This window comes from Salmo salar, chromosome ssa16 (assembly GCF_905237065.1).
Source record: "Salmo salar chromosome ssa16, Ssal_v3.1, whole genome shotgun sequence".
NCBI lineage: Eukaryota > Metazoa > Chordata > Actinopteri > Salmoniformes > Salmonidae > Salmo > Salmo salar.
This window is the reverse complement of record NC_059457.1, coordinates 17,576,161-17,598,267: the sequence shown is the minus strand read 5'-3', so window position 1 is coordinate 17,598,267 and position 22,107 is coordinate 17,576,161. Positions and strand designations below refer to the sequence as shown.

The following is a 22,107-nucleotide window of genomic DNA, read 5'->3' as shown; positions in this document are numbered from 1 at the left end:
AAAGAGAGAGAATAGAGAAAGAGAAAACAACCTCCCAAGGAGCTGAAGAATACGCCCTAGTCTCATCTCAAGGCAGAAGGTGAAGAATGGGAGAAGGAAAGAAGGGATCTGGAGGAGGGGAGAAGAGCGGAGGAGCGCCCCCCATCCAGGAGAAGAAAGGGGGGAAAGCAGACGAGGGAGGCCCAGCGCCCGAGGATGCCCACAAGTGCTGTGGCTGTCGCTTCCCCCTGCTCATTGCCCTGCTGCAGCTGCTGCTGGGGGTGGCCATCACAGCCGTGGCCTTCCTCATGGTCACCATCAGCCCCTCACTTCTGGCCAGGGAGACACCACACTGGGCCGGCATCATTGTAAGCATGGACCCACCTCGTCTTTCTGTATGCATGGACACTTAATATGGCCTTGTGCCACTGTTGTAGCTGCATGGGCCTTTGCCTTAAGTGACTTAGGTCCCTATGTCCATCTTCAACTCGCCTCACTACGTGACTGCATGGATCCTCGTCCTCATCGTCTAACAACCCAATGCAACCTTGTGTATCTACATGCATGCACTCTCAATATGGCCACTATTGTTGTCCTGATACTCTATCTACCGTGTCTCCCATGCACTTCACCTACAATGCACACTGGGTTGTACTGCCTCATCCCCCAGAATGTAGCTGAATGGACCTATCTTTTACCTTCACTGCATGCATGGCCTAATGATGTGTATAAACACATACAGTATGTACAGTTGAAGTCGGAAGTTTACATAGACTTAGGTTGGAGTCATTAGAACTCGTTTTTCAACCACTCCACAAATTTCTTGTTTACAAACTATACTTTTGGCAAGTTGGTTTGGACATCAACTTTGTACATGACACAAGTCATTTTTCCAACAATTGTTTACAGACAGATTATTTCACTTATAATTCACTGTATCTCAATTCCAGTGGGTCAGAAGTTTACATACACTGAGTTGACTGTGCCTTTAAACAGCTTGGAAAATTCCAGAAAATGATGTCATGGCTTTAGAAGCTTCTGATAGGCTAATTGACATGATTTGAGTCAATTGGAGGTGTACCTGTGGATGTATTTCAAGGCCTATCTTCAAACTCAGTGCCTCTTTGCTTGACATCATGGGAAAATCAAAAGAAACCAGCCAAAACCTCAGAAATAAATTGTAGACCTCCACAAGTCTAGTTCATCATTGGGAGCAATTTCCAAACGCCTGAAGGTACCACGTTCATCTGTACAAACAATAGTGCGTAAGGATAAACACCATGGGACCACACAGCCATCATACCTCTCAGGAAGGAGACGCGTTCTGTCTCCTAGAGATGAACGTACTTTCGTGCGAAAAGTTCAAATCAATCCCAGAACAACAGCAAAGGACCTTGTGAAGATGCTGGAGGAAACAGGTACAAAGTATCTTTATCCACAGTAAAACGAGTCCTATATCGACATAACCTGAAAGGCCGCTCAGCAAGGAAGAAGCCACTGCTCCAAAACCGCCATAAAAAAAGCCAGACTACGGTTTGCAACTGCACATGGGGACAAAGATCGTACTTTTTGGAGAAATGTCCTCTGGTCTGATGAAACAAAAATAGAACTGTTTGGCCATAATGCCCATCATTACGTTATGTTTGGAGGAAAAAGGGGGAGGCTTGCAAGCCGAAGAACACCATCCCAACCGTGAAGCACGGGAGTGGCGGCATCATGTTGTGGGGGTGCTTTGCTGCAGGAGGGACTGGTGCACTTCACAAAATAGATGGCGTCATGAGAAAGGAAAATTATATGGACATATTGAAGCAACATCTCAAGACATCAGTCAGGAAGTTAAAGCTTGGTCGCAAATGGGTCTTCCAAATGGACAATGACCCCAACCATACTTGTGGCAAAATGGCTTAAGGACAACAAAGTCAAGGTGTTTGAGTGGCCAGCACAAAGCCCTGACCTCAATCCTATAGAAAATGTGTGGGTAGAACTAAAAAAGCGTGTGCGAGCAAGGAGGCCTTCAGACCGGACTCAGTTACACCAGCTCTGTCAGAAGGAATGGGCCAAAATTCACCCAACTTATTGTGGGAAGCTCTTAGAAGGCTACCCGAAACATTTGATCCAAGTTAAACAATTTAAAGGCAATGCTACCAAATACTAATTGAGTGTATGTAAACTTCTGACCCACTGGGAATGAGATGAAAGAAATTAAAGCTGAAATAAATTATTCTCTCTACTATCATTCTGCCATTTCACATTCTTAAAATAAAGTGGTTATCCTAACTGACCTAAGACCGGGAATGTTTAACAGGATTAAATGTCAGGAATTGTGAAAAACTGAGTTTAAATGTATTTGGCTAAGGTGTATGTAAACTTCCGACTTCAACTGTATGTCTATGGCATGGCCACACAGACGTTTGTACTCCTCATCACCATCTTGTCTCCTCATTGCCATCTTTGTCTCAACACAAAGATACCTCTTCAATTTGTACGCCATACGTCATTCTACTCAGACTTTGTCCCTACTGTACATCCACCTTGCCCTCACTGCATCTACACATACCTACTTATCAGCCGAGTCTTATCTCTCTATTCACACATTATCTTACATTAGTTACATCTAAACTCAAAATAAGGGTTGTTTATCATGCTTTACTGCCTTTTCTATAGCTGTTTCAACTTGTGTTTTAATGGGAAAGTTCCCCGCCTCATATGACACAGAGATAAACATGACACATGGATAGGATGACTCATAGTCATTTACTAGTGCCATGTGGTTTTACATAGGAAATTATTTCAGATGTACTCCCTATTCAATATGGAGCGTAGTGTGCCGTGCAGTGACATACAGTGGCTGTAGTTTTCCATATACCGTTATTTTATTTCTGGCCAGGCAAAAGAATAACTAATGATACCATAAATAACAATTATGATCCAGTTTCAGGTTAAAAGTTGCCTTGTTTGCCTTGTTTTCCTGATGGATGACCCACGTTAACCTCCCTCAGTCTCATCCAACAAATTGGGTGACATTCTAAATGTCAACATGTTGACTGCTACCAATTAGCTTGATGTTATTTTCACATTAGCTCCCTCACTCTCTTACTGTTGATTAGATCGATCCCCTCTAGAAATAGTTAACTGGCTTAAAGAGTTTCTAGGTCATTCTACCACTTCGGTGCCTTTTAAGGAGTGTAACTTGGTCAAAAGAAACATTTGATTTCATCTCATTTTAACTTTCTGTCATAAAGATGACATTCATAAAAACACATTTTCCCATTAAATAAAAAAAAATGATAGTAAGTGCATATTAATTGCCAAATAAAGTAACAGGGTTGACTAACAGTATTGACTAACAGGGTTTACGATTTCTTCTTAAATCAGCCATAAATCCCATTGTGACAGGGGGAATTGGAAGAGTGTTGTGTGCAACAGGGAGTGGTAATTGAATGCAAGCTTCACAATTTTTTATTTATTGTTAAAACATTTCCAGACTGTCTAGCGATTGATAACAGGATTGACGTGTTATGCTCAACCCACTCAGTTTTCCACCACAAAACACCAGAAAATGGCCAAAAAGAGAACAGCTCACACTTTTATTCTATGATTTGACAAATAGATGTTCAATGTTTCTTTTGAAATAAATATTTAAAAATGAATAGTTTCACCCTGTTAAGACGAGAGTTCACGTAGCAGGGTTAATCTTCAGAAATGAATTTGTTAAAGCAACAAAATAACTAGGGCTTTACAATGATGGGGAAACTTGGAGAGGTTTTGTAATTAAGTGGGTAAAAACCTTCCTAGAACTGACAGAGGGTTGACGGAGGGACATGTCAAAATGCTGAATTTGAGCACTTCAGCAAGCCTTTATTCATATTAAAAATCAGATTTATTGAATTCTCTGTGTGGTCTTCATTTGAAATTTCAATATTGGTGCACAATTTCTACTTAAAATATCAAAGGGATGCAAAAGGCACTCATTTCGTGGCAGACCCTTCTATAAGTTTCAAACTTTCTCCCAACTGTAGTCATGGCAACTGTAGTCATGGCATGACAACAACAACTCTAGAATGCCAGGTGTGGGGCAGTAGCCTCTTACCCTGATCCTTTAGTTTGCTAATGTCTACAGATAAATAAAGCAAATAATACTGAAAGAAACTGAAGGTAGCACTTTACTTTACATTGCCCTTATACCCTACTGTTATTACTGCACAGTAGTAACAGTTGAAACAACATTGTATGAGACCCAATGTGAAAATGCAATATTTCCTAACTTGCATCCGGTACAGGTCCTAAACGCAAAAATCATGTCAAACACTACATAGTGCATCTCCTTAGACCCAGATGTATCTCTTAGTAGTATTTGTTGTGTGATTATTGTGGCATCAGTAGTCTCTGAAACATTAGAAACCCTCCGACTCGTATAAGACCATACTGGCCCCCTACGCAAGCATATGTTGTAGGCTATCCATGCAAGTAAATGACTAGAAATATTTGTTCCTGTCTTCTCTAAGATAAAGTGATTATGTAAAAAAAATATGAATTGATAAACAAACATTCTGAGCCAGAGCTAGAGGTAGTTGTGTAAGTGTTGCAAAAACACAACATTGGGATTAAAGGGTTGCCAAACTGAGCCATTGGGCCACATTCATATATTGATAGACAAATTAGAGAGATTGTTCTCCTTCAAAATTCTGCAAATATGGACAACAAAATACTTCAAGAGTAACTTTGATGTCCCCTCTGCACATCAAAAGAACAAAAAACTTTCTTTTTTTTTTTTTTCCTTTTTTTGTGTGTAGTATACGAGGTAAGAATACTGCCTTTGACGACCATTCATTTTATGGTAAAGAAGTAAGATAGAAGGTTCTCTCTCTACATTAATCCAGAATGGACAACCAAATATTATGACAAGTCTCCACTACAGTAGATGTTCTCCATGCATACAAAACCCAACAAATAGTTCATATATATTGAAAATATCTATCTTTTTGATAGCGAAATACAAAAATGTGGATGATCGAATTGATCAATTTGGCTATTTCAGACAAAATAGGACTTAATTTCAGTGTTATATGTCAATGCTTTTCATCCATTTTGATGTGATTTTAACAGAATTTCTCCTTTTTTTATTAACACACATTTTCCTACCATTGAAGCCTAATGTTGCATTTTTTTTAACAAACTTGAAATTTAAAAAACACATTATTTTCATAATCAGAGGCCTATTACAATTACACTATATATACAAAAGTGTATTCCCCCCTTAAATGAGTGGATTCGGCTATTTCAGCCACACCTTTACTGACAGGTATATAAAATTGAACACACGGCCATGCATTCTCCATAGACAAACATTGGCAGTAGAATGGCTTACTGAAGAGCTCAGTAACTTTCAATGTGTGTGACGGTTTTCGTAAGGTGAAGGAGACCAAGGTGCAGCACGGTAAGTGCTCATGTTCAATATTTATTATAACTCAGAACACTAAATCAAAACAACAAACAACGGAAAACGAACATCACGTTCTGCAGGCTATACTGAGCTGTACAAAAACAAGATCCCACACTGAAGGAGGAAAAAAGGTCTGCCTAAGTATGATTCCCAATCAGAGACAACGATAGACAGCTGCCTCTGATTTGAAACCATACTCAGCCAAAACAAAGAAATACAATGACATAGAATGCCCACCCCATATCACACCCTGACCTAACCAAACAGAGAGAAACGTCTCTCAGGTCAGGGCGTGACAGTAACCCCCCCCAAAGGTGCGGACTCCCGGCCGCAAACCTGAACCTATAGGGGAGGGTCCGGGTGGGCATCCACTCATGGTGGCGGCTCCGGTTCGGGGCGTAGCCCCCGCTCCGCCCGCTGATCCCTCCACCGGACAGTGGATCGTCGTCGAAGGAACCGGACCGTGGATTATCGCCAGAGGCTCTGGACTGCAGACCGCCCCTGGAGACTCTGGACTGCAGACCGCCGCTGGAGACTCTGGACTGCAGACCGCCGCTGGAGACTCTGGACTGCAGACCGCCGCTGGAGACTCTGGACTGCAGACCGCCGCTGGAGACTCTGGACTGCAGACCGTCGCTGGAGGCTCTGGACTGCAGAGCGTCGCTGGAGACTCTGGACTGCAGACCGTCGCTGGAGGCTCCAGACTGGGGAACGTTGCTGGAGGTTCTGGACTGGGGAACGTCGCTGGAGGTTCCGGACTGTGGGCTGTCTCAGGAGGTTCCGGACTGTAGGCCGTCGCTGCAGGCTCTGTGCCATGGATCATTACTGCAGGCTCCGCGCCATGGATCATCACTGGAGGCTTACATTTACATTACATTTAAGTCATTTAGCAGACGCTCTTATCCAGAGCGACTTAGAAATTGGTGCATTCACCTTATGATATCCAGTGGAACAACCACTTTACAATAGTGCATCTAAATCTTTTAAGGGGGGGGGTTAGAAGGATTACTTTATCCTATCCTAGGTATTCCTTAAAGAGGTGGGGTTTCAGGTGTCTCCGGAAGGTGGTGATTGACTCCGCTGTCCTGGCGTCGTGAGGGAGCTTGTTCCACCATTGGGGTGCCAGAGCAGCGAACAGTTTTGACTGGGCTGAGCGGGAACTGTGCTTCCTCAGAGGTAGGGGGGCCAGCAGTCCAGAGGTGGATGAACGCAGTGCCCTTGTTTGGGTGTAGGGCCTGATCAGAGCCTGAAGGTATGGAGGTGCCGTTCCCTTCACAGCTCTGTAGGCAATCACCATGGTCTTGTAGCGGATGCGAGCTTCAACTGGAAGCCAGTGGAGAGAGCGGAGGAGCGGGGTGACGTGAGAGAATTTGGGAAGGTTGAACACCAGACGGGCTGCGGCGTTCTGGATGAGTTGTAGGGGTTTAATGGCACAGGCAGGGAGCCCAGCCAACAGCGAGTTGCAGTAATCCAGACGGGAGATGACAAGTGCCTGGATTAGGACCTGCGCCGCTTCCTGTGTGAGGCAGGGTCGTACTCTGCGAATGTTGTAGAGCATGAACCTACAGGATCGGGTCACCGCCTTGATGTTAGTGGAGAACGACAGGGTGTTGTCCAGGATCACGCCAAGGTTCTTAGCACTCTGGGAGGAGGACACAAGGGAGTTGTCAACCGTGATGGCGAGATCATGGAACGGGCAGTCCTTCCCCGGGAGGAAGAGCAGCTCCGTCTTGCCGAGGTTCAGCTTGAGCTGGTGATCCGTCATCCACACTGATATGTCTGACAGACATGCAGAGATGCGATTCGCCGCCTGGTTATCAGAAGGGGGAAAGGAGAAGATTAATTGTGTGTCGTCTGCATAGCAATGATAGGAGAGACCATGTGAGGATATGACAGAGCCAAGTGACTTGGTGTATAGCGAGAATAGGAGAGGGCCTAGAACAGAGCCCTGGGGGACACCAGTGGTGAGAGCGCATGGTGCGGAGACAGATTCTCGCCACGCCACCTGGTAGGAGCGACCTGTCAGGTAGGACGCAATCCAAGCGTGGGCCGCGCCGGAGATGCCCAACTCGGAGAGGGTGGAGAGGAGGATCTGATGGTTCACAGTATCAAAGGCAGCAGATAGGTCTAGAAGGATGAGAGCAGAGGAGAGAGAGTTAGCTTTAGCAGTGCGGAGAGCCTCCGTGACACAGAGAAGAGCAGTCTCAGTTGAATGCCCAGTCTTGAAACCTGACTGATTAGGATCAAGAAGGTCATTCTGAGAGAGATAGCAGGAGAGCTGGCCAAGGACGGCACGTTCAAGAGTTTTGGAGAGAAAAGACAGAAGGGATACTGGTCTGTAGTTGTTGACATCGGAGGGATCGAGTGTAGGTTTTTTTCAGAAGGGGTGCAACTCTCGCTCTCTTGAAGACGGAAGGGACGTAGCCAGCGGTCAAGGATGAGTTGATGAGCGAGGTGAGGAAGGGGAGAAGGTCTCCGGAAATGGTCTGGAGAAGAGAGGAGGGGATAGGGTCAAGGGGGCAGGTTGTTGGGCGGCCGGCCGTCACAAGACGCGAGATTTCATCTGGAGAGAGAGGGGAGAAAGAGGTCAAAGCACAGGGTAGGGCAGTGTGAGCAGGACCAGCGGTGTCGTTTGACTTAGCAAACGAGGATCGGATATCGTCAACCTTCTTTTCAAAATGGTTGACGAAGTCATCCGCAGAGAGGGAGGAGGGGGGGAGGGGGAGGAGGATTCAGGAGGGAGGAGAAGGTAGCAAAGAGCTTCCTAGGGTTAGAGGCAGATGCTTGGAATTTAGAGTGGTAGAAAGTGGCTTTAGCAGCAGAGACAGAAGAGGAGAATGTAGAGAGGAGGGAGTGAAAGGATGCCAGGTCCGCAGGGGAGGCGAGTTTTCCTCCATTTCCGCTCGGCTGCCCGGAGCCCTGTTCTGTGAGCTCGTAGTGAGTCGTCGAGCCACGGAGCAGGAGGGGAGGACCGAGCCGGCCTGGAGGATAGGGGACAGAGAAAATCAAAGGATGCAGAAAGGGAGGAGAGGAGGGTTGAGGAGGCAGAATCAGGAGATAGGTTGGAGAAGGTTTGAGCAGAGGGAAGAGATGATAGGATGGAAGAGGAGAGAGTAGCGGGTGAGAGAGAGCGAAGGTTGGGACGGCGCAATACCATCCGAGTAGGGGCAGAGTGAGAAGTGTTGGATGAGAGCAAGAGGGAAAAGGATACAAGGTAGTGGTCGGAGATTTGGAGGGGAGTTGCAATGAGATTAGTGGAAGAACAGCATCTAGTAAAGATGAGGTCAAGCGTATTGCCTGCCTTGTGTGTAGGGGGGGAAGGTGAGAGGGTGAGGTTTGTGCCATGGATCATCACTGGAGGCTCCGGGCCATGGATTATCACTGGAGGCTTCATGCCATGGATCATCCCTACAGGCTCCGGGCCATGGATCATCCCTACAGGCTTCTTGCCATGGATTATCACTGGAGGCTCCGGGCCATGGATTATCACTGGAGGCTTAGTGTCATGGATCATCCATGCAGGCTCTGGGCCATGGATCATCACTGGAGGCTTCTTACGTGGAGCCGGAACAGGTCTCACCGGACTGGGGACTGTCGCCGGAAGCTCTGGACTGGGAACTGCCGCCGGAAGCTCTGGACTGGGAAGGCGCACTGGAGACCTGATGCGTGGGGCTGGCACAGGTGGCGCCAGACTGGTAACACGCACCTCAGGGCGAGTGCAGAGAGCAGGAACAAGACACACCGGACTGGGCAGGCGCACTAGAGGCCAGATGCGTGGGGCAGGCACAGGGCGTACCAGGCTGGATAGACCCACTGGAGGCCGGGTACGTGGGGCAGGCACAGGATATACTTGGCAGTGGAGGCGCACTGGAGGTCTCGAGCGTAGAGTTGGCACAACCCGTCCTGGCTGGATGCTTACTTTCGCCCGGCAAATGCGGGGCGCTGGCACAGGGCTATGAATGCGCACTGGCGACACAGTGCTCAGAGCCGGCGCAGGATATCCTGGACCGAGGAGGCGTACTGGAGACCAGGAGCGCTGAGCTGGCACCACCCTTCCTGGCTGAATGCTTCCTCTAGCCCGGCAAATGCGGGGCGCTGGCACAAAGCGCACCGGGCTGTGAATGCTCACTGGCGACACAGTGTGCATGACCGCATGCTTGCTCAGTCACTCGCTCACCACGGTAAGCACGGGGAGTTGGCTCAGGTCTCCACCCTGACTTAGCCAATCTCCCCGTGTGGGGGGCTGCCTCTCGTGCTTGCCCCGTGGTTGGTATAGTGCCTCGTAATATTGCCGCTCCTCTCTCGCTGCCTCAATCCCCTCCCTCGGACGGCGATACTCCCCAGCCTGACTCCAGGGTCCTTTCCCGTCCAGAATCTCCTCCCATGTCCACTGGTCCATACCACGCTGCTTGGTCTTATTGTGGTGGGATCTTCGGTGACGGTTTTCGTAAGGTGTAGGAGACTAATGTGCAGCATGCTTAGTGCTCATGTTCAATATTTATTATAACTCAGAACACTAAATCAAAACAACAAACAACGGAAAACGAACATCACGTTCTGCAGGCTATACTGAGCTGTACAAAAGAAGATCCCACACTGAAGGAGGAAAAAAGGGCTGCCTAAGTATGATTCCCAATCAGAGACAATGATAGACAGCTGCCTCTGATTGGAAACCATACTCAGCCAAAACAAAGAAATACAATGACATAGAATGCCCACCCCATATCACACCCTGACCTAACCAAATAGAGAAAAACATCTCTCTCAGGTCAGGGCGTGACAATGTGGCACCGTCCTAGGATGCCACCTTTCCAACAAGTCAGTTCATCAAATTCCTGCCCTGTTAGAGCTGCCCCAGTCAACTGAAAGTGCTGTTATTGTGAACTGGAAACATCTAGGAGCAACAAAGGCTCAGCTGCGACATGGTAGGCCACACAAGGTCACAGAATGGGACTATTGAGTGCTGAAGCGCGTAAAAATCGTCTGTCCTCGGTTGCAACACTCACTATCAAGTTCCAAAATACCTCAGGAAGCTAGTCAGTGCAAGAGCTGTTTGTCGGGAGCTTCATGAAATGGCTTTCCATGGCCGAGCAGCCGCACACAAGCCTAGAATAGCCATGCGCAATGCCAAACGTCAGCTGGGGTGGTGGAAAGATTGCCGCCATTGGAAACTGGTTCTCTGGAGTGATGAATCACGCTTCACCATCAGGCAGTCTGACGGACGAATCGGCGTTTGGCGGATGCCAGGAGAACGCTACCTGCCTCAATGCCAACTGTAAAGTTTAGTGGAGGAGGAATAATGGTCTGGGGCTGTTTTTCATATTTCGGGCTAAGCCCCTTAGTTACAGTGAAGGGAAATCTTAACGCTACAGCATACAATGACATTCCAGACGATTCTGTGCTTCCAAATTTGCAATGCCCCTGTGCACGAAGCGAGATCCATACAGAGATGGTTTGTCGAGATCAGTGTGGAAGAACTTTACTGGCCTGCACAGAGCCCTGACCTCAACCCCATCGAACACCTTTGGGATGAATTGGAACGCCGACTGCGAGCCAGGCCTAAAATCCCCGCAGCAATGTTCCAACATCTAGTAGAAAGCCTTCCCAGAAGAGTGGAATCTGTTAAAGCAGCAAAGGGGGGACCAACTCTATATTAATGCTCATGATTTTGGAATGAGATGTTTGACGAGCAGGTGTCCACATACATTTGGTTATGTAGTTTATTTCTGAAGGGTAATAAAAACATTTTCCTAATTTGAATTTATGCTTGGGTCTCACAGGGTTAGAAGTAATACAACTTACATAACACACAGCATTTCCATATAGAATCTATAGGAAGTACAATGATGAACCCTTTAAGCCTCAAGGCTATAGAGGCCTACTAATGATAGCACAGGGGCCTGACTAGGTTCCCATACCGTCTAATCTAGTATTGTTTTTCTAGGGCAATGTATGGTAGTGAGCATTTCTTTAACATAATCATGTAATCTATGTGAGATACTTCACGTTTGCATTTCTGTAGAGGAAAAAAACATGTCGTTTTCTCTCAGTTTCCAGTATGCCCTAATTACAGTGTGTACAGATGTGTGCAATCGGAAGCATCTCAGCTTACACAGGGTACATCCATCTCGGGTTCTGTCCTCACGTGACTCACGACCCGGTGACAAACACAGAGGTCACCAAGATCCTTCTAGAGGATTCTGATTCCTGACCGCTTAAGAACCTGGGGAAAACAATTAAGTTAGATGCTGCATATTAGTCACAAGACTGCAATAGTGTGTTATCGCAAAAAAATTAGGAAAACTACTTAATTTGCCATAGCATTGATAATGTTATCAGATGACAACTTGGACAATATGATGCTAAAAGTGCACAATATCAATAGCGAACTTGGGATAAACAGCTTGAAGAGGGTTGAAAAGGCCCCTCAGCTGCAAATAAGATAAGAGGTTTGCTTGTATGTGTTGTGTGTGTGTTAGAAAACCATGGCAACACTTGGTATCAGCAGATCAAATCCTGGGATGAATATCTGTTTCTCAGATCCGAATGGATTCAGTTTCTCAATAACACATATGCCATTCAGAAAATAAAAAGCATGCAGGTATAATGCATTATGATGCAGTTATAATGCACCGTAAGACTTTCATGAGCATGCAAGACACCTACGGTCTTAAAATCATCTCATAATGATCTGGACTAAATACCAGTATATACACCTTTTCAAAGCAGCCTTTGTATTTTTTAAGTACACATTGGAGAATGATATTTTGCAAAGCATTTAAGTCAGAGAATAACCCCCACTAAATCCATTTTCCTCTGTGTTCTATGTTTCTCTAGCTGTGTGTGGTCTCCTTGCTGGGCTTCCTCCTCTACTGCATCACTTACGTACCAGATGAGAGGACCTCCATGCAATTCATCGCCAAAGTGAGACCCACATGCCCTCTGACATCATTTCCTGTCCAACTGAGCGGAGACCAAGGCAAACTCTCTCTAATGGGACAATTAGTCATGTTTATACAGGAGAATGCCATTCATTATCAAACACATGCCCGTCTCATTCAAATCAACCAGGTTGTAGTTAGAGTCAATTCATCTGATTTAGACTAATGTGTAGGGAAGATATACTACAACACAGAGAACATTGATTGCCACATTGACATACTGTAGGCAGACCTGGGTTCAAATACTATTTAAAATCTTTAAAATACTTGTTTTAGAATAGCTGTAGTGCCAGATAGGCGAGGTTTGCACTTTGTGACTATTCTATTACACTGAACAGAAATATAAATGCATCATGCAACAATTTCAAAGATTTTACTGTGATACAAACTATTAAAAAAATACTAAATGGTACAACATTAAAAAGTAGCTTAGGCACTCTTTACAAGGTTCAAAAGTTCCCTTTGAGGAAGACCACGTTTGTTGTCCTTCCACTAACCATTGTAGAGACTAACTTAAGTGATTTTATTATTTTAAAACTGGAACCTGTCTGTCGAGTGGGGTATTGAGTACTGCCCCTCAACCAGTGTTTCTTGTTAACGTGATCGTCAGTGACCTAAATTGTTTGTCTTAAGTGATTTTAATAAGCATTTAATATAAGGAAATCAGTCAATGAATTAGGCCCTAATCTATGGATTTCACATGACTGGGAATACTGATATGAATCTGTGAGTCACAGACACCTTAAAAAAAAAAGTGGGGCGTGGATCAGAAAACCAGTCAGTATCTGGTGTGGCCACCATTTGCCTCAAGCAGTGCGACACATCTCCTTCGCATGGAGTTGATCAGGCAGTTGACTGAGGCCTGTGGAATGTTGTCCCACTCCTCTTCAATGGCTGTGCGAAGTTGCTGGATATTGGTGGGAATTGGAATACGCTATCGTACACGTCGATCCAGAGCATTCCAAACATGCTCAATGGGTAACATGTCTGGTGAGTATGTAGGAACATTTTCAGCTTCCAGGAATTGTGTACAGATCCTAGCGACATTGGTGCCGTGCATTATCATGCTGAAACATGAGGTGATGGCGGAGGATGAATGGCATGACAATGGGCTTTAGGATCTGGTCACGGTATCTCTGTGCATTCACATTGCCATCACTAAATGCAATTGTGTTCGTTGTTCATAGCTTATGCCTGCCCGTACCATAACCCCAACCCCACCACCACCATTGGGTACTCTGTTCACAAGGTTGACATCAGCAAACCATTCAGCCACACAACCCCATACACGCTGTCTGCCATTTGTTCGGTACAGTGGACACCGGGATTCATCCGTGAAGGGCACACTTCTCCAGCGTGCCAGTGGCCATCGAAAGTGAGCATTTGCCCACTGAAGTCGGTTACGACACCAAACTGCAGTCAGGTCAAGACCCTGGGAAGGAGCTTCCCTGAGACGGTTTCTGATTGTTTCTGACAGTTTGTGCAGAAATTATTTGGTTGTGCAAACCCACAGTTTTATCAGCTCCCCGGGTGGCTGGTCTCAGATGATCCCGCAGGTGAAGAAGCCAGATGTGGAGGCCTGGCGTGGTTACACCTGGTCTGTGATTGTGAGGCCGGTTGGACGTACTGCCAAATTCTCTAAAACGATGTTAGAGGCGGCTTATGGTATAGAAATTAACATTCAATTCTCTGGTGGATATTCCTGCAGTCAGCATGCCAATTGCACGCTCCCTCAAAACTTGAGACATCTGTGGCATTGTTTGACAAAACTGGCTTTTTATTGTCCCCAGCACAAGGTGCACCTGTGTAATGATCATGCTGTTTAATCAGCTTCTTGATATGTCACACCTGTCAGGTGGATAGATTATCTTGGCAAAGGAGACATGCTCACTAACAGGGATTTAAATACATTTGTGTTAAAAATTTGAGAGAAATAAGCTTTTTGTGCGTATGGACAATGTCTGGCATCTTTTATTTTAGCTCATGAAACATGGGAACGACACTTTACATATTGTGTTTATATTTTGGTTCAGTATAGTTCCATTGCAACAGGCAACCTCAATAAAATATTTGAAATGATTTAAAATACAATTTGAACCCAGGTCTGACTAGGGTTGTGTGGTTGCACCTTGAATGTGACACTGTATGTACAGTATAGAGAGAAATGCAGAGCACAGCATGCCTACTAGCAAGGCCCTGTAGGAGGCCTATGGGTAGATGAGCACAGTTATTGGACATGACTGGTCTCATTTAATTGGCCAGACAATGTAGGCAGTTGGAATGTCCAATCAATTAGAGTAGGAATACCACTGTTTGCCCATCGTGACTGAGCTGCGTACAAATACAATATTTTCAAAGGCGACTTCCTCCACTCAAAATGTATGTGAAGTAGACATAACGTGAACTGAACAATACATTTAAAAAGTAATACAATCAGTGGTGTAAATGTACGCAACCAAATATTCTCCCTATTTTTATTATCTTTATGTCTTCCTAAAGTTCATAGAACAACATAACATTGAGTACAGCGATATATGAAAGACTTTGTGATGCTCTTATTTTTATGTAATTTATGTACAGCAGTTGGCAGTACAATACATCTCATGACGTACTTCAGTTCTCCATTTTTCACAGCTGTTTACATTTTTTTTAACGCCATTTCAAATCAAGCAAGCATCAAACATTACATAATGCTATAAGCAGCATGTAACGGAGTGTAAATACAGTGCGAATCAGGGCTCTGTTACATAACCTGTGGATTTAGATGAAGGGCTAGTGTTATTTTGATTGTACAATGGAATTACATAAACCACACAAAGCCACTCTTGCACATTATCAAGCTGTATTTTAGACCCCGTTTACTCAATGTGGACATACAGGCACCTACCAAAATAAAGGAAACACCAACAGTGTCTTAATAAGGCGTTGGGCCACCAAAACAGTTTCAATGCGCCTTGGCATAGATTCTACAAGTGCCTGGAACTCTATTGGAGGGATGCGACACTATTCTTCCACAAGAAATTACGTCATTGGTGTTTTTTTTATGGTGCTGGAAAACACTGTCTCATGTGCCTCTCCAGAATCTCCCATAAGTGTTCAAATGGGTTGAGATCTGGTGACACACACACACACACACTCCTTTGACACCCCTCTTTCAAAGTCCCCGAGATAATTTCTTCTAGCAAAATATGGGCAACTGGGCATTTTTATACATGACCTTAAGCAAGCTGGGATGTTAATTGCTTAATTAACTCAGGAACCAGACATTGTATCCCTCATTTACTCAAGTGTTTCCTTTATTTTGGCAGTTACCTGTACAAAGACAAATACAGTCCTGGCCAAAAGTTTTGAGAATGACAAATATGAATTTTCACAAAGTTTGCTGCTTCAGTGTCTTTAGATATTTTTGTCAGATGTTACTATGGAATACTGAAGTATAAATACAAGCATTTCATAAGTGTCAAAGGCTTTTATTGACAATTACATGAAGTTGATGCAAAGAGTCAATATTTGCAGTGTTGACCCTTCTTTTTCAAGACCTCTGCAATCCGCCCTGGCATGGTGTCAATTAACTTCTGGGCCACATCCTGACTGATGGCAGCCCATTCTTGCATAATCAGTGCTTGGAGTTTGTCAGAATTTGTGGGTTTTTGTTTGTCCACCCGCCTCTTGAGGATTGACCACAAGTTCTCAATGGGATTAAGGTCTGGGGAGTTTCCTGGCCATGGACCCAAAATATCGATGTGTTGTTCCCCAAGCCACTTAGTATCACTTTTGCCTTATGGCAAGGTGCTCCATCATGCTGGAAAAGGCATTGTTCGTCACCAAACTGTTCCTGGATGGTTGGGAGAAGTTGCTCTCGGAGGATGTGTTGGTACCATTCTTTATTAATGGCTGTGTTCTTAGGCAAAATTGTGAGTGAGCCCACTCCCTTGGCTGAGAAGCAACCCCACACATGAATGGTCTCAGGATGCTTTACTGTTGGCTTGACACAGGACTGATGGTAGCGCTCACCTTGTCTTCTCCGGACAAGCTTTTTTCCGGATGCCCCAAACAATCATAAAGGGGATTCATCAGAGAAAATTACTTTACCCCAGTCCCCAGCAGTCCAATCCCTGTACCTTTTATTTATGCAAATTGACATCATACAAACTGAGGCATCAGACTTTGTGAAAATTAATATTTGCGTCATTCTCAAAACTTTTGGCCACGACTGTACGCAGCATGTGGATAAAGGTACAGTGGGAGGCTGCAGGGGATTCTCACAGGAACACTGTCTACTTAATGCAGTCAGTCCTTTTCAACTAGAATGTTTTTTTTTTGGTGTGAAAATAACTGAATTCTTTTGAAAATGACCCGATGACATCATAGGGGGTGATTTTCTTATATAAGCTAATTGACTACATTTAGGTTTTGAAATACGGAAACACTGGTATGGTGCTGCTGTGCTGGACATAATGAATATGAGGTTAAAAAGTGAAGTTCCCCTTTAAGACAGTCTTGCTCTGTCAGGTTCTACCTCTGGCCTGTAGCCAGGATCTGCAGGTATTTATTGGCTGCTTTGAGGGGAGATAATCGTTAGCAGACAGAAACCTATTTGGATTGGAAACTGATATGGCTAGAGAGTGGGCATACCTGGTTCACTATGGCCTGCTAACACTTAAGCCACTTCTTAGCCCTAGTGTAGACAACCAGGGTCATGTTCAGGCTCCAACACAGAAAAAGCTTTGAAATATCGTTGTGATTGGTAGTCTGTCCTCTATTTCAAATCATTTATATAATTTGGTGCTAAACAGGACCCTGCAGTGGTCCTAAAGGATGACCTCTAAGTATTTATCCCCCACTATGCTTAGCTATGCTATGATTCACTACACTACAACACACAAGCTCACTTCCTCTCCTCTCCTCCTCCAGCTGCTGTACTTCATCCTGTGCACAGTGGGCCTGGTCCTCTCTGTCCTGGTCATGGCCTTCTCTGGCCACCATTATGCTCAGACCAACGGCTTCAGCTGCCTGGAGGTGGGAGACGACTGTGTGTGCACCCTGGACCCCCACGACCCAATCGCCAGGACCTTCACCTACGCGGGAGTCAGCGACTGCGGAGAGGTCACAGGCACCCTGAAGTTGTACTTCCTGCTTCAGATTGCCCTGAACCTGACCCAGGCCCTGGTGTGTGCCCTGGGGGCCTTCGTCATGTGGAAGCACCGCTACCAGGTGTTCTTTGTGGGGCTACAGATGGGCTCACCCTCCTTCCAGCACTGGCAGAAGGTCTGATGGGAAATGTAGAAAAAAAAGAGGCCCATGATGGTGCTGATACCACTATTGATGGTAGAGTAAGGCGGAGAGCAGCCAATCAACATTTCGGCTCATTCTACTTGAATGGACAGAGATGTATTACACAAAACACTTTGGTGTGTGCGTAAGTGTGTGTGTTTTGGTTGTTCTCAATCATATTTACATTTTGGGGTGGTTGACTTCTTCTATAATGGCTTTTCGCACAACTTTTATATACTGTGTGGAGAACCTTTTCGCAGTTGCCAATGCTACATGAGATACTGTATTTCTAATAGATGAAGAAAATATTCAAAACTACCAAACTGTCAGTTTTGGAATGATCTACCATGATGTTCAATGTATTTTTGTCAGAGATTTCAAAATAATTCAGCAAAAATCTTTATTATGCCACTACAATTGAATGTATACAATCTATAATAGTGTTGATTATGTTACAATTAAAGCAAACTCAAGACACTTTTCTCATACTGTGGTCGTAAAAACGATTCTTGCTGTGCAAGTATTCATCTCTATAATCTTCTATCATACTGCTGTTTAGGACTGTGGGGAATGCTATTGTTTTCAACCCCAATCGGCCTTCAACTTGAGATACTCAATGAGAGTGGGCAGCACTGAGCTAGCCTGCAACATCACTTCCTGGAGTAGCTCAAACTGAGCATGTTATCAAAAGACAACGCAGTATGAAGATATGCAGAAACTGCTTCGCCAATAAAAATCCTCAATCACATTGTAGGCGATGTCATGGCGAAGTTCATGCACAGAAAGACTTCATCGGGTCTAACGGTTGTCTCGGGCCGAACTGCGCATTTGCAGGCCGTCAATTCAAAAGGGCCTCCTTCGATATCAAGTTGCTTTTGACAAAAATGTGTCACTTTCACAAGGTTGGAGTAATAACATGTTCAACTACTTAAGACATTTGCTCGAATCTAGGTTGTGGATTTAGATTGAGAAAGTTAGTAATTAAGGAAGAATTTCACTTCTCTCATCGACATCTCAAACCCCGGACAGGTCTGCTTGGTCTGTTTCGCAAGCGTTCCCGGAAGTCACGCGAAGTTGCGCCTCTGGGATTAGGAACTGCGATGTTATGTCTTGAGAATCCCCCCCAAGAGATTCCATTTTAGCAAGCTAAAACAGATTTCCCGAGCTTCAAATGCACCGTTGAGTCTTCACATAGGAATAAATGGTGTGACGTCATCTATGGCTTTGTACATTCATATACAGTCAATGGTTTAACTGCATCGGTAGAGGGTGAGGAGCAGGGTGGAACATAAGTGAGGGAATTATGCTCTTTTTGCAATTGCATATTTAGCACTTGACTTTGATTATGATGGACTATCACACAAACAGTGGTACATATTTTGTAATAGCCTGTAATTACACAAAATACAGTATTTTTAGGCAAACGAGGCTACTCATTTCATCTTTCCTTTCAGCCAATAGATGTGTCTGTAGCATTTGGGGCTGTTGACATAATGCCATCATTGTATGAATCAGGGAAAACCCCTGACTGAATACAGCAGTAGAGCCTGGTGTGTTATTGCATTTACTAACCACTCAGAGTGGAGACATACTGGTGCTGAGAGGAGGCATGTGGAGGCTATCAACAATACCAGTGGCCTCCAGTCATGACTCAAGCAGCCAGGCAAAACCAAAACTGCTGCAACCGCTGGGGGAGGGCTGGGCTGGGGAGGGGTAGGTAAAGGGGTACTCAGACAGACAACTGAACAGTGCCACCCCAAGAGGGAAACTAAGTTTATATGGCTATTTTAGCTGGATAGTGTCTCTCCAATAGTGAAGACGTTAAATCAGTTGTCTAAAGGTTTGGTGTACGTTGTCTTATGCTAAATTAACTTAGGTGGATTGTAAATCACATTTTAGGTGCTGGTAGTGGACAGCATTTGCCTATGACACATCTAGAGACTAGAGCAGCATGAAAAACAGAAGCAGAAAAGGAGAGGAGAATTTGAGCTAATGAGTGGTGGGTGGTAACATGGTAATTACTGTGCATTAGAGATACTACAGTCGAGTCTTTGTACATAATACACGAAGATAAGTGTTTGAGAATAGCAAAATCTGTGTTTTATCTTCAATAGACACCTTATTACTGGTGCTTGAGCATTTCGCGTCATTTACATGTACATTAGAGAAAGAACTACTGCCGATGTCCGTGTACATTTTCTAAGCCTTTTAGCATGGTCTCACTTTTACTTTTAATAAATGGTGTTGACTTTTAAGTCCTTAAATAGCAGTTGTATTATTTGTGTTGCATGCAATCCTACCTCCACTATTCTTAACCCAATCCTGAAATACTGTTGATGAAAAGTATGTGAGTGAATGCGTTTTGCCTGCGAGCTACAGTATCACACCAGCTATCACTGAAGACGGACAACTTGCGAGGGAAACATAACTATCTGAGCCGGAGTCTTTTTATTCAATCCCTGGAAGGGATACGGCTGTACAAAGGTACACTTACAGCAGCGTGTTATCTGATTCAGTGAGAAAGTTAGAGGGCCTGGTCCGTGTTCATTAGGCACCAAACGGAAGAAAACAATAACAAGAACAGCTTGTTTTTCATTTTCTGTTGTAAAACGCTAAACACTATTTTGCTATGGTGAATATAGCCCTGATTTTTTTGATAGGCCTGAGGGTGTTATGAACTATCATGTGACCACACCACATCATTACTCATGACAGCATGACATAGGAAGTCATATGCAGCCCATCACGAGGGGGATGTATTTAAACAAATTACAGTTAAGAGTTATTTTCCTCCCACAAAATCTGTTATCCTTCCCTTGAAACGGCAAACACCTGCTTGCAATTGCCATAGATTTGCGAGGGGTGAAAAACAGAAAGGTATCTGATCTGTTGTCCTGTGCATTTCTTCTGACCCTTTGAAAGGGGAGATGAATGTGGGAGATAAATGAGGTGATCAATTTCTGTATTGGCTCTTTATTGGATCAACCTTCACTTAGTGGGAGCAGAACACTTTCAAGTAACTCAAATTCAATGAAAAAAAGTGACATTACCAGAGGCGTGACTAACAGGATTATGTTAGAGCAGTTTCACTTCAATAATGGCCACCTGCAACTGGCATAACTCAAACTGGAGAAAAAAAAATGTGCCCAAATTACTTTGGAAAAAGAAATTGGCATTTGAGCAGAACAAAATCACCTATCAGTTGCTCAACATAGCATTTGAAAATACTTGTTTTTCTTTTGTCACACTACAACACAAAAACATATTTTTGTTACGCTACAACACCTGCCTCCAAACACAACATCCAAATCATCACCGTGGCTCAGTCCCAGAGGTGTCTGTGGCATAATATCCTGTTTATTGTCCTACTACTATTGGGTGGGTCTGAGTTCACGCTGACTAAACAACACGTGACTTTGGTCGGGGGCTGCCAGTGTCGAGAGACTCCGGTGTCCAATTTTGTCTAAGGTTGTGTACATTAGCGACACACCCAGCTCAAGTGCACGCAACGTGTTGTTCACATGCACAAAACGTGTACAGTTTCTCAGAATAACAGTGAGTCATAAGGGTACAGTAACAAATATCGACCTGGGGGTGATAACCCATTACATTACAGCAGTATGTTTTCAGACTCCGAGCAGCACAAGTGGAAAGACTGTAGTTATTCTCTTTCTGATCCTGACACAGAACCTTACACCACTACTAGCTACTAAAAAATACATTAGTCCAATGGCAGTTAGGACACGTCCAACAGAAGCAGTAGATTAACTACGGCGGCATCTGCCATGCCATTTCAATTGTATGAGAGAAATGATTGTTTGAGGAATATATGGCTGAAATTGTCCAGGTCATTGGAATATAAAAAAAACAAAGCAGTGGATGTTTGTGTATGAATGCACCAAACACTACCGACAGAGCCAGGGTAGGCATGTCCCATCGCCCCCTCTCTCCTTCCCTCCCCTCCTAGTCAGAACATTCCAGATCTGCTGGACTTTCCCCTTCCTGCCTTGCTCGGTGACAGCTGTGGGCTATTATGGTACCGCGTGCAGCTAATTTTAATGGCTGTGTCACAGAGGCGGCGTGAGAGAATGCAGCCCCGCCAGCGTCAACAAGAACAGAACCATCTCTGGACGTGAGCCCTGTCCAAGCGGGAGGAGGGGGGCGCCCTCCATTTAGATCAAACAGGGGGGGGGAATCACATGTCTGGATTATAAAACAACTTGGAAACAATTCAAGCCTTACATTCATTAATGACCTCGCACGTGTTGCGTTATCCAACTGTACACAGATTCCTTGTCTGTCCTATCACTGTAAACCATTTCATTTGATATATTTCAATCAGAGAAAATGAGCTCATTTGGAATTAAGGTGAATTTGAGTCACACAGACATATTTCCAGAGTCATTCATCTTGATCTTTCCAAACATGCTAAAGTAAAAAATTACAAAAGATAACGCTGATCCAAAGTCC

General features: G+C 44.6%; 1 protein-coding gene across 1 annotated transcript; it reads left to right on the top strand.

The window, feature by feature from the left end:
• sspn (sarcospan (Kras oncogene-associated gene)) lies at positions 1-18,113 on the top strand. The gene is made up of 3 exons (NM_001146512.1): positions 1-347; positions 12,260-12,346; positions 17,278-18,113. Exons 1-3 carry the CDS (start codon positions 87-89, stop codon positions 17,635-17,637), a joined length of 708 nt encoding a protein of 235 aa, NP_001139984.1. The 5' UTR covers positions 1-86; the 3' UTR covers positions 17,638-18,113.
• The last annotated feature ends 3,994 nt before the right edge of the window (positions 18,114-22,107 follow it).

Excerpts from the sequence above, each read along its gene's own strand:
- sspn (NM_001146512.1), top strand. The coding sequence starts at position 87 with ATGGGAGAAGGAAAGAAGGGATCTGGAGGAGGGGAGAAGAGCGGAGGA. Across the intron at positions 348-12,259 it reads CACACTGGGCCGGCATCATT|CTGTGTGTGGTCTCCTTGCT; the intron begins GTAAGCATGGAC and ends ATGTTTCTCTAG. Across the intron at positions 12,347-17,277 it reads CCATGCAATTCATCGCCAAA|CTGCTGTACTTCATCCTGTG; the intron begins GTGAGACCCACA and ends CTCCTCCTCCAG.